Source organism: Pelobates fuscus, chromosome 9 (assembly GCF_036172605.1).
Source record: "Pelobates fuscus isolate aPelFus1 chromosome 9, aPelFus1.pri, whole genome shotgun sequence".
NCBI classification, from domain to species: Eukaryota; Metazoa; Chordata; class Amphibia; order Anura; family Pelobatidae; genus Pelobates; species Pelobates fuscus.
Genome location: NC_086325.1, coordinates 28,509,582 through 28,533,217, shown reverse-complemented (window position 1 = coordinate 28,533,217; position 23,636 = coordinate 28,509,582). Strand labels below are relative to the sequence as shown.

The 23,636-nt window shown below is 40.0% G+C and overlaps 1 protein-coding gene across 2 annotated transcripts in view; it reads right to left on the bottom strand.

Moving 5' to 3' along the window:
- Nucleotides 1-19,334, bottom strand: part of MARK4 (microtubule affinity regulating kinase 4) — a 38,240-nt gene extending 18,906 nt beyond the window's left edge. Inside the window, exons 1-6 of one of the 2 annotated variants that reach the window (XM_063431742.1) lie at nucleotides 18,072-19,334; nucleotides 16,839-17,024; nucleotides 16,328-16,381; nucleotides 2,662-2,710; nucleotides 2,480-2,545; nucleotides 2,208-2,278 (exon numbers count right to left, since the gene is read on the bottom strand). In XM_063431742.1, coding sequence (XP_063287812.1) covers nucleotides 2,208-2,278; nucleotides 2,480-2,545; nucleotides 2,662-2,710; nucleotides 16,328-16,381; nucleotides 16,839-17,024; nucleotides 18,072-18,113 — 468 coding nt within the window. In that variant the 5' untranslated portion in view covers nucleotides 18,114-19,334. The remainder of the gene's footprint in view (nucleotides 1-2,207; nucleotides 2,279-2,479; nucleotides 2,546-2,661; nucleotides 2,711-16,327; nucleotides 16,382-16,838; nucleotides 17,025-18,071) is intronic. The other variant, XM_063431741.1, reaches the window with a different exon arrangement.
- Between the last annotated feature and the right edge of the window lie 4,302 nt (nucleotides 19,335-23,636).

Sequence of the window (23,636 nt, the reverse complement as noted above, 5' to 3'; positions counted from 1 at the left end):
TTGTAAACTCTGACCTAAAGTTTAACATACCTTCAAGTAGTAAATCAAGTGACTGCCAAGTACTCATACACTATGTCAGATGTTGGTTAACTACATTTCCCACAATGCTCTGCAAGGCTATAGAACCTGCCAATGTTAGCCATAAACAGGATATACACAGTAATGTCATTTCTTTCTGGGTTCAAAAGGGCCGCTGTTGTGAACGTAATCCCATTATTTTTTTTTTTTTTCTGCACTGGATAGGTTACCCACAAACTATAGTCACTGATAGATAAAAAAAAAAAACTCCAAAACATAACTTAAAGTTGATTAGGTTAATGATGGAATAACGGCAGAAACCCATCTCTGTTTTTCTCCAATTGTTTACTAAATAACGTGCATCAGATAAATCAGATTTTTACTTTTATTAATACATTATTGTATTTTTGTATTATTGTATTAATGATAGACCAGTTAATGGTAGCAATGTTAGAGAATTCCATTGTGTGATGATGTTTAGCATTGAAAACAAAATCTGTTTTGGTTGAACTTACTAACCTACTGAGCTAGAACCCATTGGGGATATTTCCTCATTTCTGTAGACTTGGTTAAATCACAAATTTACATTTTTGTTTTGCAATGATAAAGACCCAGGTGACGTATTGTTTACTACAGAGCAGTAACATAGGGTCCTGTTAGTTTTATCTATCAGACTAAGACAAGTTTCTCTACACAACTAAATAACCATAGTGCAGCTGCAGTGTCACTGAAATCTATGGATGTACTGTTGTCACTTAACGTCACTATGACGTCAGCATCACGGATCAAAGACCAATACTGCAGCTGACAGCTCATTGCAGACTTCTTTATATTTGTGTTTTGGAGTAACATGTTGACATACAGCATAAACATTTGTTTTAAAGGGATCACAGCTACAAAACTCCCTGTCATCATAAACTATAGATGACTAATCCAAGTATGCTTTGTGAAAATTATATATATATATATATATATATATATATATATATATATATATATACATACATACACACACATATATATATGTATATATAAATAGGTAAAAACGGGATGCACTCACAGGTCTTCTAAATCGTGAAAATGGTGTTTTATTAAATAATACGATGCATATAGAGATGAATCTTGAAAAAGACCCGGCAGGGTCGAAACGCCGATCGATTTCTATATGCATCGTATTATTGAATAAAACACTATTTTCATGATTTAGAAGACCTGTGAGTGCATCCCGTTTTTACCTATTTTACATACTGGACGATTGTGGATACAGCATCCAGGCAAGATCTTTCTTATATTATATATTGAAAGGAGAGTGCCAAGCTTTCATTGTTAATATATATACGGTATATATATATATATATATATATATATATATATATATATATATAGTTTATAATCAAATAGGCTTTATTTACATTTTAAATATGATATAAATTATTTACAAGATCATAAAACCAAAAAGACAGTATAGTACATTATAAATGTTACTTTAAATTACCTAAAAAAAAAGAAAATGATTTTTAAAAAATAAAAAGGTGGGGGGATGCAATAATAAACCCTTCAGGACATATTTCCCAAAACTGCCGTGGCATTAAAGGATTTGCCTAATCACTTGTCAAGAAGAGGTTAACACATCATGACTATTTATATTTCTCTTCCTGCCTTGTACTGTAACAATGTTCCTATTACCCATATTACTGGGGTGGGGGTGACAGCATTTGACCAACATTTGTAGGGAGGCAATATTCAAGTTAATAATAAAGGGACACATTCACATGCATGTAGATATGTTTATTATCAGTTCACTTAAACTCTGTTGCAATACTATTTATATCACTGAGAAGGAAGCTGAGCTCACACATTTATCTCATCACTTTTAAACTACCACTTTGGCCTTCTATAAAATACTGATTTAGGGTACCAGGTTATTTCAGAACCCAGCATTCATTTCCTATCAGAACAACAGAGAACATGTGAAGCCTGGCATTCTGCAAACACCAAGGTGTGAGGTTTAACCTTCTACGTTTGTAACACGAGGAAAACAAGAGACAAACACACAAAGACGCGAAGCCTGGAGCATACAAGGACTCACAAAGAGGCCCGCGTACGTAACGGCTGCCTACGGCGCAGAGTGGAGAGGACAGTTAGGGGACACTGAGAGAGAAGCAAATAGGAAGGAGACACCTGCTCACCTGTCGGAATTTGGCCCGAGCTTCTTTCTCTTTCATACGACCATGAGACACTAAGTAATCAAATACCTCGCCTGAGAGAGACAAAGAGAAAGGAGAGGGATGTAATGTGGGTGAGAAACAGAGGAGATGAGAATAATGGAAAGTATAAATGTTCAGGGTTAGAATTGGGGGTGTGATACAGTGGAAACAAAAAGATATAGCCAGGTACAGCAATGGAGAGAGCATAAGATCATAAAGAAAACAAGGTAAAACAAGCACATGGCCAAGTGTACCTCCGCTGGCATATTCCATGATTAGGTATAGTGTCTTCTCTGTCTCGATGACTTCAAACAGCTTCACTGTGAGAGAAAAGGAGATGGTGAAAATAGGGAAAGGGAGCCAGAGGTACTGAACGGTGGAATGGGAAAAAGAATTGGCAAGACAGTAATACATGTGACAAGGCTCACGCTCTCACCAATGTTTGGGTGGTTAAGTCCTTTCATAATTCGTACTTCACGGAAGAGCTGTGGAAAAACAAAGGCATTGAAACATTACACAGCAGTCCACACAAACAGAGTGTATTAAATCATAAACACGCATTGTGTCCCATATATTTGTCAATACTTCTGCGCCTAAATAACAAGACGAAACTCAGGGCATCTTCCATCAATAGATGTCAAAAGGAAGACTTGCTAAGACTTTCCACGTCTCGAGATCCAGCATTAGACATCTACAGGGTTGTTCATTAAAGCGAGAGCGTCCAGGAATTCAAAGTGAACTTCAAAATTTAGTCCCAAATAGCCGAATTAGAAAAATTACCATTTCTGTTTTCAGTTTGGGAATCCTGCCCATAAATTTAAAAAGCACTTCGAATTTCCAACTCTTCTCACTTTAGTGAATAGGCCTGCTATTATCAACAAACACATCACAAATCTAGCTGCAGATACGTCTTTTAATTCAATAAATTTGAATAAGACATTTTTTCAATCTAATATGTTACAAGCCTGAGCTCTAGATACCTTATTTCAACCAGTATTCCACAAACGTGTTCAAGATTCTATAGTGACATCTAGCACCCCACTGGAAGGACCTTGTTTTGGATAAATGTTCCTGTCGGCCATGCCAGAATGTGGAGAAATGTAGTGATCATAAGGAAATTAATAGGCCTTCAAGTCAAAATAGAAATCTTTGAGTACCTATTGCACCATTATCCATTATCCTGGCAATTTAAATGCTTGAACCTACATGCCAACATCCTATTGTTGTCTATATAGACATACCTCTGCATCAAATCTGGAGTATACAACACCTTTTGTTCAACAGGTACATGGCTCGTCACATTTTAAAAGCAGTAACATGCAAAATAATATTACACGGCTGGATTAGTCTCATCCTCCATCTACGGTAGGAAGTAATAGGAGTTGAAAAAAGAAACCAATATAAGACTTAATAGGCCACTGATGGACATAATCATTACTATGAGCTACTGAGGTATACTGTTTTTATGAAACTTTTATCTACTTCACAGAACCATTCTTTGATTTAGGTCAATATTTGTCTAAAGGTATTTACTTAAAGCGACACTCCAAGCACCATAACAGCTTATGCTTCTTACAGACACAGCTGTTTGTAACATCACAGCTAGTAAAATCATTGAGTTATAAATCTGACAACTCAGTGTCTGAAATCAGGAAAGAACCTATATTATTCTCTGCCAGAAGGTATTTGTGTGGCGTAAACACATTACTATAAATGGAGCCAAAAGTAAAGCAGATAGCAACCAGTGCTGTTACTATCAGATAAAGCAGCCGTTCTATTCATTCTACTGGGTTGGGTTTTAGGGATAAGGTCAGTTCCACTAAGAAGATTGAGAGCCTCCAAATGACTGGTCTACTTCCTGGTCTGACCAGAGAACACTTTACAACCTAGAAACCATTTTTAATTTTTTTACATAATGAATGTAAAAAAATAGGGTTTGCTTTTAGTTAGTAGTCTCCCTTTAATGAATACATAAGCAGTCATAAGTGAAACACTGAAAATGACAAGTAGGATAAGCATTGCCAAAAATGATGCCTTCATATTCTCAAAATAAAAAGCTAAATCAATTGAAAGCCAGAAATAGAATATAAGAAGGGTTCGCTTGATAAAATGCAAAAAGGAAAAAAAAATTAAAAGATATTTTCCTCATTCTCACAAAACAACAAAAACACACTCACACACATCCCATACCTCTGCCATAAAATATAAAATAAAGCTGGGGTGATTCTCAGCAGTAGTTGCTATTTTAATGCCTTTTGCATCCATTGTGGCTAGTGTTATAGCATTCATAGCCCAGGCAGAGACCTGGTACCTCCAGGGAATGCTTTCTCAAGTCCAGTCATCTCACATATAACATGTTTTAAAAGGGACACTCTGAGTCCACAAATGTCGTAGGCTCCTTGATGCAAGGATCTCCCTGTCCCCTACCTCCTTTTTCTCTGGCCAATATGGCTTCAGCAATGTGCTAAAATTGATTCAGATTTTATCAGTGCTCAAACTCTGGGACATCATAGTGGTATTTATTTATGCTTACCATGAAAAACTAAAAATATACAGAAATATCTTGAAATACATTGTATAGCTCAATGCCATATTGAGAGCCGTTGTGATGTTCTATGACTCTTTGTGAACGAGTTCTACAGCCCAGTATTATTGGATTTTGGCTTTGCTACCTTTACTCTTGTGAGACTCATACCATGTTCATATTATGCCAATTAATATATACCGGGATGATTATGTATTTTTTCTGATGTTTCTTGAAACCGTCTACTTTATGTTACAAATGACTTACAAAAAAATAAAAAAAATAATCTTTGGGACATCTCGGAGACCAGATCCAACATTTATTCTAAAATCTTTTATTCTCTGTTCTAAAATATGGCCTTTTCTAGATTTCTGCCCCTACCTAACACACCTGATTTGATGATCTAAAACCTTGCCATTCTAATGTGTTTTGAGCTAATGTGAAATCGTGCTGGCCGATGCAGGCTATAAAAAGATTACTTAATTTAGTGTATTGACAGTAACAAGGAACGTGGCCTACCCCAAACTGTATCTATTCTGCTTTTACTAGCATATCTCTTGATAAACAAGCTGCCATGAACAGAATGTACGGGATGGGTTAGGATTACAATATTCTAATGAGGAATTCCAACCTTACTCTGTGCTCCTTTAATTGACCTACGAGCACAGCTGGTAGAAACACAAATAGCTCATCAATTAATGACACTGATGAGGAACATTATTAAGGAGAAAAAATGCTATTGATCGTGGGAGGAGCTATTCCTTAGATTCATGGGGGATCACAAAGAAAACTACGTATAAAAGACAGATAGCAGCATAATTATAACAATATGATTATTTTCCTGGAGCAGTCACTCTGTAAGACTTGCTGCCAATTCCTGCCAAGAATCCATGGTAACAGAAGAAACTAATGCTAAAGGTATTCTGTTTTTAGTTTAAATGCCACTGTTTGTATAATCATTCAAACTACATTTAATTCTGAAAAGCACTAGATGGCTATCCTTAAACGTATTTCATTTGCTGCTTATTTATTGTGGTTACTCTCTGTCCTCATATAGTCTGTTCTTTGAGGATGGATCAATGCTAGTAATGAACAAAATGGCTGGTAGGGATTTTTGGAATGTCAATGTCGTCTGAATAAAGGTTTGAGGAAATGCTTTTAGAGGCTAATCTGACTTTAGAATAAAAGATTATGTGGTACTCAAAATCAATTTATTCCTTTCCAGTTACTATAAAAAACATATATACAAAATTACTCAAAAAACAATAATTGGATCTTTCCCCCCCACCCCCAAAAGATACCAGGTGATAGAGATCAAAAGTTGAGAGAACATCATAGTTACAATAAGAAACACGTTGATGGCTTTCTGGGCATTCACACACACAAATAACAAAAAGTCACTTTGGGGAGTGTACGTTGACGGGAGTTCCATTGGGCCGTATGAACCCTGGCTCCACCAGTAAAATCTGCAGATGCAATTACTAGATTGTGTGATATTTACAGGGTCTGCATTAAGGGATCCTCACTTGCACTGTGCTAATGAGAGAACGAGGAGGAGCTCAGATAAGGACATCTTGAATGTCTGCACTGTTGTGGAGTTGCAAGCATGGTAAATGTCCTTTTTAGAATAAATAAGATTACAATGACCAGGGTGCTATACTTGTTGACAGTTTGTCATCTAAAAACCACAGGATTTCACACCTCTCAAACCAATACACTACAAAACACTGTTCTGATTATCAGCATTATAAATACGTATGTCAATATATCGTGCCCCCCCCTAGTGAGCCTTCATTTAGAATACTGTGCCCTAGGACATCTAGTCAGTCAGCGAGTCCAACGTCATACACATGCACTGGAAAACGTATAAAAGTGTCACAAGAAGGAAGGAAAGGTAAAGTTCTAAAAAGGTGGACTAAACTCAATACAAACCATTGGTATGTCCCTTTAAATCCCATAGCTCCACTATTAGAACTTAGAACAAATACAGTATCAATTACCGAATTACTGTGTCCATTCAAATGTGCATTGTCTTACTAGTGAAACCACTGATATTTACCAATCAGTGAAGAGATCAAAAAGGCATTTGTTGTTATTTTTGTAGATACTAGAGAAAAGGTATTAAGGGATAAAATAAAGTTGACTATGGGAGTATGTTCAATAAAAATAGATAGAATTTAGAGAGTATACAACCAAGAGGTAATGTGAGAAAATATTACTTCCTGGAAAGGATAGCAAAAATTCGAAATTGCCTTCCATTGATTTTAAAAATTCAGGAATGATTGGGATGTGCCTAAGGCTATCACAAAAAGCAAATAAATAAAATCAGTCCGAGGTTTCATAGCGGGAACAACTGGTACTTAGCAGCAATCAGGGATTTTTCTTCTATGTAAAAAGACAACTGTCCATCTATGTAAGAGTCGGAAACGTAGGCCCAAAGAATTCCCCAATTCAGCTACAATCACAAATTATCTACTCGGAGCTACATTTTACCGTTTGGTTTTCAATTCACCACAATGATCTGTTTCTTATTTCAATTGAATGAAAAGAATGCACACTACTATAAACATGCATATGTAGACTTGGCAATAGGAATGCTAGACTAAAAAAACAAAGAGAAGCAAATGGTTCCACTTTAGCCATTACTATACTTCCCAAGTGTATAGTGTATAGTCCCAATTTAGGTCCCAACTCCATGAATTATTTCATTGGTGTTCTTTGTGTACATACCAGAGAAAATTAAATGGACACTCCACTGCACAAATTTAAAAAACAAAATAAAAACATGCATTGCATTTAATACGCAAGCAGATGCTCTGAGTAATTGCCTGCCTCTTGTCTTGAGTTTAGCTTCACTGAGCTAAACTACCAGAGAGTTACATGACCGGTTGTCTGATTGACAGCCAGGGTAATTAAAAAGGTAACATTATAAAACTGTCAATTTAAATTAAAATCTAAACTTTTTGTAAAATGAAAAACCATAGGGCACACTCATCACACAGAAAACACTGCAGCAAGCTGAATGCTTTAGGTATGTGGAGTGTTCCTTTATAAATACGCGCATGCATTGGTGTCTAGACAACTGTGTTCACTTCTGACTCTGCCCATCCCACTGTATAGCTTACTGAACCTCCCTCTGTTGTAATACAAACCTAACTTGCAAAGTACGCCTATTAGTGCTGTCTAAATAAAATATACACACTACAGTACTGTAATGTAATCTGTATAGTGATAAAAACACCTATTAGTTCTATATAAATAAAATATACATAGATTGATTTCTATAAAAAGAAACCTCGCTGTTAAAATGGCGAGTTACAAAATGTTGAGCAACACTGTAGAAGCAGACTTAAAGAATTCAGTGTCGTTACAGAGGTGTTCATAATGGCAAACATTTAGATTTTCTGAGTACCGGTAAGGCTACTGAATAACTCCATTCAGTCCCAGTCAGAATTTAATGGGAGTTGCAGCCCACAGCATCACCAGTTTTGCAAATACACAGCTGTATTAAGCAGAACGCCATGAAAGTGAATTCACAGAGCTGGGACACTGTTGTAGCCCTGTAGTAATAGCACAGTAAGTTAAAGATGCCCCCTGCATCCCCCCCAAGCCGCTATGGGCATAGCATCCTGGAAAAGTTCCAGTCCCACCCAAACAAGCGAGCAAGTTAGATGGGCATGCATACATGTCAGGTTAAACTTAGGAATACCCAGGGGCAAAGCGCTATTAAAATACTTGTATGGGCTTATTAACCCAGGTATCTGTAAAAAGCATGAGTAAATGTAGTGTTGGGCATTCGCTGTTCTAACGGAGGACATTACTCTTGTAAACTGCAGCAGGACAACAAGGAACAAACCTGAAACACAAGTCCCAAATTTGGAATGTTCAGCTGTTGGGAGATCTAATTTTGCCTTTTTTCTTTTTTTGTGCATTAAATACATAATGCAATAAAAAGTAGCAGTGATAGGGGTATACTGCAGCCTGGAGCATTTATTTAATGAATGCATTACAAGCAGCCTTACATATTAAAACAAAAATCACATCAATTATTTATAAGCTTGCCATCTGTGGTCTGACACACCCAGTTCATTAGAACTGACATATAACCTTACATTTCAACACCCCACAAACCATATTTCAGACTCTGACGGTCCCGTCATTATATCAAATGGGCAGAAAATTCCTACAGTTCCCCACTTGCAGGTGGGTTTTCCAACATTTTATACATCACTAGACTGCTGACATAACCAATAGTATAGTTGTCGTCTAAGTGGTCACCCGTAGAGATTGGTTTCCTGACTTGTAGGGAATTGGCAAACATGGTGCTCAAAAAGGGCAAGTTAACAAGGGTTAAGCAACGGGAGAGAGGACCTTTGTAAAAACCAAGGCACAGATCACTTGTCTACATGCTTGTGAAAGTTGTATCATAAACAAAGGTATCACAGATGAGCATATATTCATGTTTAAAAGGTTACGGTTTTAATATATATGAACACCGTACTAAGGTTCTCTACTAAACTGTGCTCTCTATATTCAATATTTCACATTTAAACACAGACCCAACTGCCCGGACTCAGTGGGGCACTTTCTCACTGAACATCTCGGGTTTGTCCTTGGGCACCCCGCAAATTCAGGACCAAAATTCTATCTATAAAAAAGTGCTTTAGAAGTTCTGTGCTCATGGTCTACCTTGAGTGGCCTGACATGCATAACTGTTGGTTGGCATACAAGCACACCAAGCTGACAGGCATTTTTTTCATGAGGTCTGCCAGGTGATCGGTGACATGAATGGCACCACTAACACAACCCATACTGCCTTCACCTTGTCCCACTTACAGACCTCTCGATATTGGGAGATACGAAAATATAGATTAAAAGAACAGTCCTGATGGGCCCTTCTACGCTCTTCACTGCATATCTCAGAAGAGTAGGCACGGTCAAGTTGGAGTACACCATTGACAAAATGAGTGCCACTGGGAATGGGAATGATGGGTTGTCAGTCAGTCCTCCTAACCAGCCATCAGGGATGCCCATGTGTAGCACTGCAGAATGGACAGACCCGGTGATCATCAGATAACCAAATTTAACCTCAGACCAACTTGTGCACATCTCTAGTCTAGATGTGAAGTATAATATTGGTTCTACATATCAGAGCTTAGTTCTGCTGGTATACTCAAGAGCTTACTCTTGATGCTCACTGCAGTCCAGTGAATCCGAATTCCTTATGCCAGATACATCTTGTAATGTAAAAAGATAAAAAGCACTGTAGCATGGTTCTGTAAAATAGATAACATCATTCTAGAAAATATAGCACAAGCCCTCACTACATGTACCTTCTCTGAACTCAAAACACGACAAGGCCTTGTGCTTTTTTATTGATCTTTCTGTTCCAGCCTGTCATGTCACTACCCCGGGCATCTAAAGCCTACCCCTCCCCTCACCAGGCTAATTAATTTACCATGGATCGCCTGGGTACTGCACTAACATTTAGTTATTATTTTTTTAAAAAGGAATAACCAAGCACAATTTTCACCTGTATCCGCCTCGCTTGCTCTTTCTGTCCCTTTCCAAAATCATTTCAGAAGATCATAGAACAGCACCATGTCCCGCAAGGTCCAAGGGAGTTACACTGGAATTCTTACTTTGTGATTTGTAGCTCATCTTACAGCTTATATTCTGTTTATGAAATATTATTGTCCTTGTTGCAAAATGTCAATATTTGGGAAGTTTCATGGGTACAGTCTGCAACTCTAATTTCAGATTTCATGACAAATCTTATTATTAACACTGTGTGCTTCTTCCCGTGACAGTGAAGCCTGACAGTCAACATGTTACTGTACAAAATCGCAAAGCAAAACATCCAGATGAACATAAGTAGTAAGCGTTTCAGACCACATCAAAATGTAACACCTGGACTTATACCAACAGAATCAGAGTTTCTTTTGAAAATTCACAGGTATGTTCATTGGTTCATTTTTATGGCTAGAACATAATTTTCTACATCAGATGCCGGCTACCTCTAGCACTCCAGATGTTGTGGACTACTTCTCCCATAATGCTCTTACAACCATATTGCTGGCAAAGCATGAAAGGAAATGTGGTCCAGGACATCTGGAGTGCCCAGGGTTGCCTACCCCTGTTCTACATAAATGTGTCCATAAAACATATCACGTGGCATAACTCTGGATCAGGGGTCTCCAAAGATGGGCTTGTGATATCTGCCCGCCAAATAAATGAATCCAATCTAAATATACCCTTTCTGGTTTTTTTTTTTTTTTGGATACTAGGATCAGGAAGGAGTGATATCTATCGGATAAAAAACACAACATGCTGTTGCCTAGTGATTGCACATATAATAGAAGTACAGATCATGGGATTCTTGGCAATAACAAACCCTTACCAATAATTAATTCTCCTGACTGCCCACTAAATCCCGCATCTGATATATTTTTTTCTGCTTTAAGTACATGAACTGTATGGAAATATTAGTACACGTAACACCATATAAATACAGAGACCGTCCATGATATAATGGGCATTTCCATCAGAACTTGCATTATGTTATGATTATCTTTTCTTTCAACACAACTGCACCATTTATTAAAGGAACAGTCAATGCTCTTGGCATTACAAAAACACCTTAAAGGATCACTATAGGGTGAGGAACACAAACATGTATTCCTGACACTATAGTGTTAAAACCACCATCTAAAACCACCCTGGGCCCCGTTAATGCCTCCATAAATATAGCAAAATCTTACTGTATTCAAGCCTGAAGCTGTAGCTCTGTATGCTGTTTGCCTCAGAAAAATAAGCAATCTGCTGACATCATCAGAAGTGGTAGCCTGATCCAATAACAGTGCTTCCCCATAGGATTGGCTGAGACTGACAAGGAGGCAGATCAGGGGCAGAGCCAGCATGATTCAAACACAGCCCTGGCCAATAAGCATCTCCGCATAGAGATTAATTGAATCAATGAATCTCTATGAGGAAAGTTCAGTGTCTGCATGCAGAGGGAGGAGACACTGGATGTTTGGATGCATTTTAGGCAGCCATGAGACCAGGAAGGATCTCTAACAGCCGTCTGAGGAGTGGCCAGTGAAGTTATCACTAGGCTGTAATGTAAACACTGCATTTTCTCTTAAAAGACAGTGTTTACAGCAAAAGGCCTGAAAGTAATGAGTCTACTCACCAGAACAAATTCAGACTATAGTGTCCCTTTAAAGTCTATATCGAACACAAGATTTTTTCAGCCCTACCTAAGAAAACTGTTCACTCAATCATGACTGTTTATACATCTACTGGCACGTGTTAAAAATCCCACATTAGGCACCATTTTAGAATAATAGTATTATGTAGATTTCAAAGCAGAACCATTTCGGTGTAGGCACTGCTTCCACCTTATAAACCACATACTTCTAGCATTATATACATTACAATAAGGCACGGCACATGGTAGCATGGATACACAAATATATACATTCCCAAGCACTGTACTTAGTAACCGACAAGGATTTCTTTATTAAAAAAGTAATGCTGGTCCAGGCACTCAAGTTCAATCCAGTGAGCAGATTTATTGGAATAAAATAGAAACAACGTTTCGGCTCACAACTGGACCATCATTACTTTTTTGCAAATCACATTGTGAGGATTGGCCAACCTCAGGCCCGGTTGCACCCTGGGATCCAGGAGAGTGCGGTATCCATATTGGCAATTATAAGGATTTCTTTATAGTCACCCATTTCCAGAAGTCCATCAGAACACTGACAGCTGAACCTAAAGATTTGTTTAACCACTATCCAATAAACTCACCAAGACAAAAAACATAGTCAGATTACATTTCTATGTCATTTGCAGTCCGATTGGTTATCTAGATGTTTGGAGAAGCAGACAGATGGTTATTTATCAAAGTGTTCTAAAAAGTGATAGAAAATGTTAAAGGGGATGAGTCACCAATGGAAAATTGGTTCCACTGGTGCCCACGGTGATTGCCCCACTTTTAGTACTATAGACCCCTTTTTAGAACAGAAAACATTAAAATGATCCTCTTCAAGGCTTAATGGCGGACCACAGCGCAGCAGGAAGAACAGGTATACCCAAAACTCAACAATATCTTCAGATGTGGAATTACAGACACAATTACATAGCATAAAATGTCCACAAATAGCTCACACTGAATTAATGTTACATCACAGAAAAGTCTAAATATATATAATTATCATATATTAAATTATACTAACCACAAAGAAAAAACGCTCTTCAATTCTGTAGCATAGATACACCTGATCTGAACCAAATTATCAGGTTTACCAATCTCAGGGTTATCAGGGGCAAATGTGGCAGTCATATTCAAAAGAGTGCAGCTCTGACAACAGAAACTGGCAACCTACCTGGAAATGTAGGCAAATAGCTGTGAAAAAAAAAGCTTCCCATCAACCATATAAGGCATCATTTGCTATTTTTGGAGGGCACAGCCAATAGTGCAGTGGTTGCTCAGAATCAAAAGCTGTGTCATTTATACTTTCCGCAATTATTATCTAAAACTAGGAGACTCTGGGTAACATTTGTCAAGTACCTTTGTATGATTATTACCGCAACATTTTTTTTTCACTAGGAATAAAATCAAATCCTTATTTTTGTAAATACTGGACAAAAAGACATTTGAGACTTCCATGATACCTAATACAGTGCTGAATCTTCATTTACTATCAGGCAGATGAATGTAATATAATGTTTCATGGCAGATACACCTGGTGTCAGACATGAAACCATTTGCTGTGTCCATAGGGCCTGAACAGCCATAAGAAGTAGTGCAATGCAGAGCTATGCCAGCAGATATCTCTGTTTCCTGGTATTACACCTCCAACATGGTAGGAAAATGTCCCTAAACGTGCTATAACCTTCACAAGCACAATCTGTACCACAGGTAGCTCTACCCCTATACCTAATCAAGATAATTACCAACCTTTACTTCAAGGTGGGCAAATGGTTAACCCCTAGCTGGTTATGAACCACAACTTCATACTTTCCAACATTTCAAACAAACAAAGAGGAACACTAAATTTAGGGATGTAAGTGTGGTAGTGGCCGGGGCAGAGCTGTTCTCAGAAAAGGTTTACTAATAACAATGAATGCAACTAAAATCAAGAGCAATGTATTGTATTTACACAGTAGTCTCTTAACACAATTTTTGTAGTTTAAAGACACGTTACTGTAAGTATTATTGCTGTGGAGCTCTGTTATACACTTAGACACTCAAAAAAATACTGAACTCTTACAAAAAAGAGTGACATTAGGGTAGAAAAGAGGAACAGATGGGTTTGGGCCAAAAGTATAGAATGTCCTTCCTTAATATGGATACTTGGGAGGTATGCAACTTCCTATTATGTTTTGCTAACATTAAAGTGTACCTGTCACTACCCAAACAACTGGCAAATGTGTATACATATGAAGTTTTTTAACTATATATTGATTTGACCTTCTTTGGATTTACTGCTATGATATTGGCATAGCAGTGAAAATGACTCATTTGGAGGTTTGAAGCAGATCCACAAATGCCAGGGTGTATGAATTATAGGACGTCATTTGGGGTGGCTGTGCTCCATCTATTATGGTATGCCATTTTGGGTGACCAGGAAGACATACTCAGATAAATGTAATGTATACATGTGTTGGCAATTTCTCCAGGACAATGTATAGATTGGTATACCGACCCAATGTAAGGATGGATATCCCTCCCTGAATGTGAACTATATTTTTGTGGATGGCGGGTTAATTTTGAGGTTCCTGGATTATGTCAACTACAAAATGTAATTTAACCCTTTGCGATCCTATGTTGGAATTTATCCGCCAAAATATTTCACCTCTTGTGGTCCAATGTCAGATTTTCCCTGGAGAGTACCACCGATCCCCCTTGCCGGGTGCCACGAATGTGCACATCGGCGGTACTCTCCAGGGAAAATCCGACATTGGACCGCAAGAGGTAATATATTTTGTCGGATATATTCCGACATGGGATCGCAAAGGTTTAAGGATGATGTATTGATATGTTCAAAACAAATGCAGAATTATTGACATTGCACAGCATATTTAAAAATATTCAGAACAAAGGTTTTACACAATGTTTGCTGAAGCAGGCCTCATTGTGCCTCAGAAAACTATACATCTATATGACACAATATCCTGTCTATTTCCTGTTGTACAGAAGACGGAAGAAGCAGGTAGTTTTCTTTTTTTTTTTAGTTCCAGTATTTCTAAAAAGGTCCAGAAACCTGCAGGACAGGCTAAATTTAGGAAACCGTTTTAATTTTAAGTAAAGTAGAAATCTGAAGTATAAAGCAATTCCCTGGAGTCCTTTTTATATTTAGTTTTTGTTTTGTTTATTTGCCCCAGCAGTACTGAAATGTGAATAATGGTCTTAAAATTAGACATTAAATACTAAAAGGGTCTATTCACTAAACGGGAAATTGTGAAAAACTGACAATTTGTTTGGCTGTGTTATTTTGGGCACAAAATGTGCAATTCCATTGTGAATAACACAATTCTCACTTTTGAAAATAAACCCCTTAACGTATACTGCAAGAGCAGTTCTTGAAAGCCATTGAGTGAATGGAGATTACAGTGAAATGTGCTATCTCCTTATTCGCACAACACTTTATAAATGACAGGCTAGGCCTGGTCCTGAAAGATTTTGAACATATCTTTCATTAACTTGTAATTGATCAATGAAGGCTTAGTGTCCAAAACAGGAAATGTAATCAATTAACTGTATGTGAAATAACGAGATCCCGAAACGGCACGTCAATTAAAAAATAGAATCTTAATAGTGCCCATCCAGTAAATCTCTCCTGGACTACAGCCAATGTACCATGCCACCAAAATCCAGAAGAACTGTTCTAGATGCCTGATTCCTTGCACAGAAAACCTATTTCAATCATGACACCAAATCAAAAGCTCTAGATTCTAGATAAATAAAGACCGTCAATAAATCAAAGAATCTTTGCATAGCTGCATACCCTTGAGTGACTCTCTAAAACGTGTTTACAAGATAAAATAGTATAAATATTACAAATAGAACTAAACTGATTGAAAAGTTCTCAAAGAAATGTAAATGTGCACAGAAATCTGAGAGTTCCAATTGCAAATCCCAGATTACTGGCAGCTGATATCACATGCTTTCTACAACCTTGTTTTTTTACTCAACATTTGTCACTAAAGGTTTGAAAAATGTGATGCAATGCCAAAATGGCCTCCTCCATACTGAAACACTGACAGATCTTCAAGTGGTAATTACAGCCAAATTTACTATGGGTTTTGTAGTTGAATGTAATGTTAAGCAGTACAGACTCATTTTAAACCAATTTATGGAAAGGAATTTTAGGAACAGCGCCAATAAATAGCAAGGTTTTGTGCCAATTCACATGGTCTCACAAAATATTGTACCATGCAAGCGTGGGCGCAAATAAACTTATACAACTTGCTGTGGACACATGGATCCAGCCAATATATAAATACAAATGATTTATAAAGGAGTAGAACATATAACCATTAGAATATACATGCAGATTATCGTACTCACCTTTTGAAGGCTACTTGGATTTAGCTGGGTTTTGTCAATGATTTTTATAGCGACCTAAAGATGTAGAAAAGTGACGTTTATATAGTATTTTGCAGATTTGGATAAAAGACTTACGATTTAGAAGTCATTGGGTACATAACACTCCGCTCCTCCCTCTCCCCCCCAACTAGAAAACCATGTGATACTGTAGCACTATCAGAAACCATATTTACTAGGTTCCTGGTATTCACATCTATGGTAAAAGCATCCGTCCATGGTGCCAATCACAGCAAAATAAATACTAATCCATGCATCACATACTCAAAATGCACGCTGTGTGAGGTCTGTTCATTTGCACTTTGAACACATAAAACAGATTTGGCACCAATTCTCCTTACACATTCTACTCATTGTCATCATACATAAAATATCCCATTTTTCTCAGTACCTGCCAATTCCCCTCCTTCATTTGGTTTATTTTACATCATTGCAAATTAAAGTTGAGCATCCTTTACATTCAACATATTCTTACCTCTCTTCCAGTGAGAACATGTCTTCCCAATTTGACTTTAGCAAAGTTTCCTTTTCCAATAGTCCTAAGGAGTCTGTAATTTCCGACATGTGGCTCCTCAGGGGCGGAACTTCTTGACCGAGCTCCTGGAGGGCGAGGAGGCCATGAGGAGGTGGCAGAGCTTTTTTCAGAGCGGGTAGAACCAGACTGAACATGGTGGACAGAAATAATGTCATTATCGCTCTTTATGACATGAAAATATAAACCACAAGGCACAAATTGAACGTTTCTTTTTTGATACCCTATACATAAACGCCAACATTTCCTTCATAGAGTTTTGTCTTTACAGGAATCCTACACAGTCCTATCCTCCTCTAATCTCAATGTGTCTTAAACTGCAGTTTAGTAAATGGAACTGGACAACTTAGTAGCCAATGAGAACTCTCTACCTATTTGAAGTATTTGTTGGGAATTCTTTGATTATGATCCCGTCACGGTAGATGATACATTGCCACCATGTATGAAATTTCATTTTAATGCTTTCTTGGACCACGTTATACAGATTAATAGTCTAATTTATGAAACCTTTTAAATAAAAAAACAAAACTGCATTATTTTAATGACAGAAAAGAAATAAAAAAAACTGCTTGTATTAGGAAATAAATTGTTGCCTAAACAGCATAATAAACGAAAGTGTAAATTATAACCATACTCTACCAAAGAAATTACCTACAGGAGTAGGTTTTGTCGATTAGAGCATTTGACTACCGTATGATTGCCGTGGCAATTATGACACACTGGCACCTATTACTCATTTCATCTATAAATGGTAAAACCACAAAGCGTCTGTGTCGACATGCGTAGTAACTCACAAAGAACAGGAAGCAACAACAACATATACCTTCCCCAAAAATGCCAATGGAGATGGCATTACTCTTCATGGTGGGCACACATCCTACGAACCATCACCAACATGGTGCAAACCCAACCTGCCACCAATGGCAGCCATGACAAACACTCCTTTAAATATGAACCTCTCATTCACAAGGTGGCCAAGGCGCCTGTCGTTAACAAGGTGGGCAAAGGCTCAAACACCCACTGACCGGCCAACGCACATGAGATGGTCCATGGTCAAAGTCAACGTTGGCAGAACACCCATTCACAAACCAAATAAGATAGAACCAAAAATATGGTACAAATGAAAATCACCATTTCACCAAGAAGGGACAAATTACCCAGGGCAAGACCACTCACCGTATCGTTTATCCGTTCGTTGCCAGCGGAAACACGAGACATCTTCAGGCCAGCAGAGACTGTTCCAACCCACTGGGGGGTGTGGAAGACCCCCTCAAACCACCATCATGCTCTCTCAATCCGACAGCCCCTGCGCAATCTCCTGCCGGATCCCACACTGGAAATCTAACCTAGACCCCAGCACTCTAATAGCATTCCTCTGCACTCTATCCCAAGATGACTGACAGTCAGAATTTGGGAGGTTTCCAAGCCCAGTCTGTCTTTCTCAGCAGGATGCGGTCACAGAGAACAGAGATGTCTACCTACCATTCTTTTTAATCAGTGTCCCTCTCAACTCTTTCATCCAACGAATGTCTCTTATGTTTTATCCTTGGATCTATTTTTCTCCCTCCCTGTATTCCTAGAGGTCCCTGTTTCCTTTTTGTCTCAAGGAGCTTGCATCTCTATATCTAGGAATTTCTATTTATTCCTGAATGTCTCTTTCTGCCCATCTCTCTCTTCCTCTCTAGATCTAGCTTCTATCTTCCCTTGGATGTCTCCTCTCTCTCTCTCCGGCTCCCCCAGCTGTCTCTTTCTCCCCAGCTGTCTCTCTGGGCTGGGCTCAGCTCACAGACAGTTCCCCCTCCCCCCTCTCCAGCCTCTTAAAAAGACAGTTACCTACAGAGAGCTGACAATGAATGGGAGGCGTGTGTCTGAGGGGAGGAGAGACAGCAGCAGTCACAACCATAGGAGGCAGAGCTCTGCGGCTGTCTCACGGGCTGCAAACAGGTTCATGACACTGCATGACTCTCAGGCAGCAGAAGGGTTAACTACTCACATTATTTTGCAGAAAACTAGTTAACTATTCGTATTAGTCCCCTGGCAGGGCAGATTAGAAACTCTTATTAGCGTGTCAAATGAAGGAATTAAGCATTCTGTATATCCCTCTGGCAGCACAGGGGTTAAATGTTTCTACTAAGTCATTGATAAATGGAGATTAAAGCTCTCTCTTTAAAAGTGGCTAAACATACTGGCAGTTGAATATGTCAGACAGTCTATAAGCCTGCCAGTTAGGAGTGGGTTAATTACTCTGCAATCTGCCCTGACAAATATAGAATTAAAGACAATCATTCTAGTTCCATAGCAGATGATAGTGTAGCTTTTCTGCAGGTCTCCCTGTAAGGTGAGGGTTAAATCAGTATTGCCAGACCCCTTACAGAACCTGGGTTAATTATCCTAAAAGGGTTCAATTACTCTGCAAAACTCCTTGCTACATAAAGGGTTAAACCCTTAAGCATGTTCTCAGGAAGGGGTTAATTACTAAAGAGTTTTTCACTTATTATTATTATTATTATTATACAAGATCTCTAGTCCAAGGTGTGTTAATTGCCAGTTTGGTGGGTTAAACATGCTCACTAGTTCCTTGGCAGATAAAGTTTAATCAGGTCCCCTGGTAGGAGAATGGTAAACAGGGCTACAGGCCTGCTCGATAGACCAGGGTAGAAGAATCACTCTCTATATTTATTTATTATGCAGATCTCCCTGCCAGGAGAGGGGTGAAATCAGATCCACCATGTTTTACTAGACACAGATTGTTTATGTTAAATGGGCAGCACATAAAAAGTGTTTCTGTAGATTCCCTGCTAAAGGAGTAATGCTATATGGCATAGCTCATTGACAACAGTAAAGAGATTAGGGCTGTACAATATTTATATTTAACCCGAGGGGTTAAATATTATGCTGGAATTCATAGCAGATGAACAATTTGACTCCCTGGCAATAAATTGGTTAAGTGCTCTGTAGGTCCCTGACATGAGAGGGTGCCTGATTACTTTTAAGGCCTACCTGGTGGATGAAGGTTTAAACATGGGTCGGTCTCTTTGAAAGCCTCCTTGGCATATGAGCAGTTACATTCTCATTGCAGCTTCCAGGGTGGAATGGGGGTCAAATACTATGCATGGCTTCCAAGCAGGCAATGGATTAAACAGCCATACTAGTTCCCTGGCAGGTAATGGGTTAAACAGCCATACTAGTTCCCTGGCAGGTAATGGGTTAAACAGCCATACTAGTTCCGTGGCAGGTAATGGGTTAAACAGCCATACTAGTTCCGTGGCAGGTAATGGGTTAAACAGCCATACTAGTTCCGTGGCAGGTAATGGGTTAAACAGCCATACTAGTTCCCTGGCAGGTAATGGGTTAAACAGCCATACTAGTTCCCTGGCAGGTAAGGGGTTAAACAGCCATACTAGTCACTAAGGGGTTAACAGCTGATAGATGCCCCTGGCAGAGGAGATGTTAATGAATGAGTTACCTGCAGTTCTGACTGTAAAGGAAAGACAGGTGAGGAATGCATGCTCTGCAGCTATTAAAAAACCATGGCCTGGGGTATCATTCAGTAAGAATATTACACTGGGGTATCATTCAGTAAGGAAGAGTTATTGCCCTGGGACTAGGGTATCTATCAGTATATGAAGAGTTTTTTTTACCCTGGGTTGGAGCATCATATTTCCCTGGCTTGGGTTCTCTGTCAGTAAGGGGGGATATTGGCCTGGACTTCTGTCAGTTAGGAGGGGGGGAAGAGTATTGGCCTGAGGTCTCTCTCAGTGCTGGGGTATCTGTCAGTTAGGGGGGGGGGGTGTCTTCTGTCGGGAGAGGGGCTTTTTGCTCTCTGTCAGTGGGAGGTGGTTGGCCTGGGGTCTCTGTCAGTGAGGTAAGGGGCCTGGGGTATCTGATAGTAAGGAGGTATTGGCCTGGGGTCTCTCTCAGTGAGGGGGTTACTGGCCTGGACTCTGTCAGTAAGGGGGGGGGGTGTTTGGCCTGGGGGGTGGTGCCTTTTGTTCTCTGTCAGTAGGGGGGTTGGCCTGGGGTCTCTGACAGTGAGGTGGGGGGCCAGGGATCTCTGACAGTTTGGTAGGGGGCCTGGGGTCTCTGACCGTGAGGAGGAGGGGGCAGGGATTTCTGACAGTGAGGTGGTTATTTAAAAAATATTTTACCAGGAAGGATACATTGGCCTGGGCTCTCTATCAGTGGGGTTTGTTACTGGGGTCTCTGGCAGTATGGGGTGTTGGACTGGGTTCTCTGGCAGTATGGGGGGTTGGACTGGGGTCTCTGGCAGTATGGGGGGTTGGACTGGGGTCTCTGGCAGTATGGGGGGTTGGACTGGGGTCTCTGGCAGTATGGGGGGTTGGACTGGGGTCTCTGGCAGTATGGGGGGTTGGACTGGGGTCTCTGTCAGTAAGGGGGGGGGTTGGACTGGGGTCTCTGTCAGTAAGGGGGGGGGTTGGACTGGGGTCTCTGTCAGTAAGGGGGGGGGGGTTGGACTGGGGTCTCTGTCAGTAAGGGGGGGGGTTGGACTGGGGTCTCTGTCAGTAAGGGGGGGGGTTGGACTGGGGTCTCTGTCAGTAAGGGGAGGGGGGTGGCCTGGGGTCTGTTAGTAAGGGAGGGTTGGAATGGGGTCTCTGTCAGTGGGGGGGGGGGGGGGATTGGACTGCAGTGTCTGTCGGTAAGGGGGGGGGGTTGGCCTGGGGTCTCTGACAGTATGGTTGGTTGGACTGGGGTCTCTGGCAGTATGGGGGTTGTACTGGGGTCTCTGGCAGTAAGGGAGGGGGGGGGGGTTGTACTGGGCTCTGTTAGTAAGGGAGGGTTGTACTGGGGTCTCTGTCAGTGAGGGGGGTGGTTGGACTGGGGTCTCTGGCAGTATGGGGGGTTGTACTGGGGTCTCTGTCAGTGAGGGGGGGTTGGCCTGGGGTCTCTGACAGTATGGGGGGTTGGACTGGGGTCTCTGGCAGTAAGGGGGGGAGGGTTGGCCTGGGTACTCTGTTAGTGGGGGGGGGGGGTGGCCTGTGTACTCTGTTAGTGGGGGGGGTGGCCTGTGTACTCTGTCAGTGGGGGGGGGGTGGCCTGGGTACTCTGTCAGTAAGGGGGGTGGGGTTGGCATGGGGTCTCTGTCAGTAAGGGGGAGGGTTGGCCTGGGGTCTCTGTCAGTAAGGGGAGGGGGGGTGATCACGCTAGAGCCGGGTAAGAAAGGGTTAAGCGCTCTGCAGGTCACTGTGGTGTAGGGAGGAGGGACTAAGTCCGCTACTCGTGTTGTGATTGGCTGAGGCGGGGACCTAGCGACAGCCCTTTAGCCAATCCGAGTAAGGAAGCAAATCCAGCGTCCCGTTATCCTAAGGATGAGTGGCAGCTGTTAAACCCCTCCCACCTTCGCCGAGGAAGGTTAATTTAATGGCTACTGGGTAATTTATGCATATAGGACATAAAACGCCCCTCTTGGATATTTCCATTGGAACGACCCGAGACAACCGGACCTTCAGCAGTGCACTAGAGGAGCAAACCATGTAAGGGCGAAAGGGGGGGGAGGAGAGGACAGTCTGTGTCACTGCCTGCAGTGGCTCACTAGTCTTTGCTGCTATAACTCCCAGTCTAAGGGTTGCTATGTCAGTCTGGGATAGGCTATAGCAGTAATCACTAGACAGGCACTCCAGGTGACATGGACTACATTACCCATGATTCACAGCCAGCATGAATGGAGCCAGGCTCAGCTATGTCTGGATTAAATATAATAAATATACTGTGTGTCTCTCCAATCTTTATTGTTAATACTTGTATTAACCCCTTCAGGACGGAGTCAATAGTGCACGTTCTGATCAAAACAAAACGTAAACAAAAACTGGAATTTGCGCTATATGTCTGTTCAACCGTAATTCACCTCTTTCATATTAAATGCACCCACACTTATTATATATCATTTTGTTCAGGAGAAACAGGGCTTTCATTTCATATAAAATATTTATATATGAAACAATTTATTATGAATAAAATAAAAAAAACTGTAAGAAATTAGAATTTTTTTTTTTAATTTGTAGTTCCGCCTCACATTTTAGCTGTAAATGTCATAATACTGTTAGGTTTTACTGCAACAAAATGCACATATTTGTAATCAGCGATGTCTCACGAGTACAACAGTACCTCCCATTAACAGGTTTTATGGTGTTTTGGAAAGTTACAGGGTCAAATATAGAACGTTCCATTTTCAAATTGAAATTTGCCAGATTAGTAATGTTACCTTTGAGACGGTGTGGTAGCCCAGGAATGAGAATTACTCCCATAATGGCATACCATTTGAAAAAGTAGACAACCCAAGGTATTGAACGTGGGGTATGTTTAGTCTTTTTTAGTAGCCACTTAGTCACAAACACTGGCCAAAGTTAGCGTTCATATTTGTTTCTGTGTGAAAAAAGCAAAAAACTAATATTTGGCCAATGTTTGTGACTAAGTGGCTACTAAAAATGACTGGACATACCCCATTTGCAATACCTTGGGTTGTCTACTTTTGCAAATGGTATGCCATCATGGGGGGTAATTCTTATTCCTGGGCTACCATACGGTCTCAAAGGCAACATAACCAATCTGGCAAATTTCAATGTCAAAAAAATGAAATACGAGCCTTATATTTGACTCTCTAACTTTCCAAAACACCATAAAACCTGTACATGGGGGGTACTGTTATTCTTGGGAGACTTCACTAAACACAAATATTAGTGTTTTAAAACAGTAAAACATATTACAACAATAATATAGTCCATA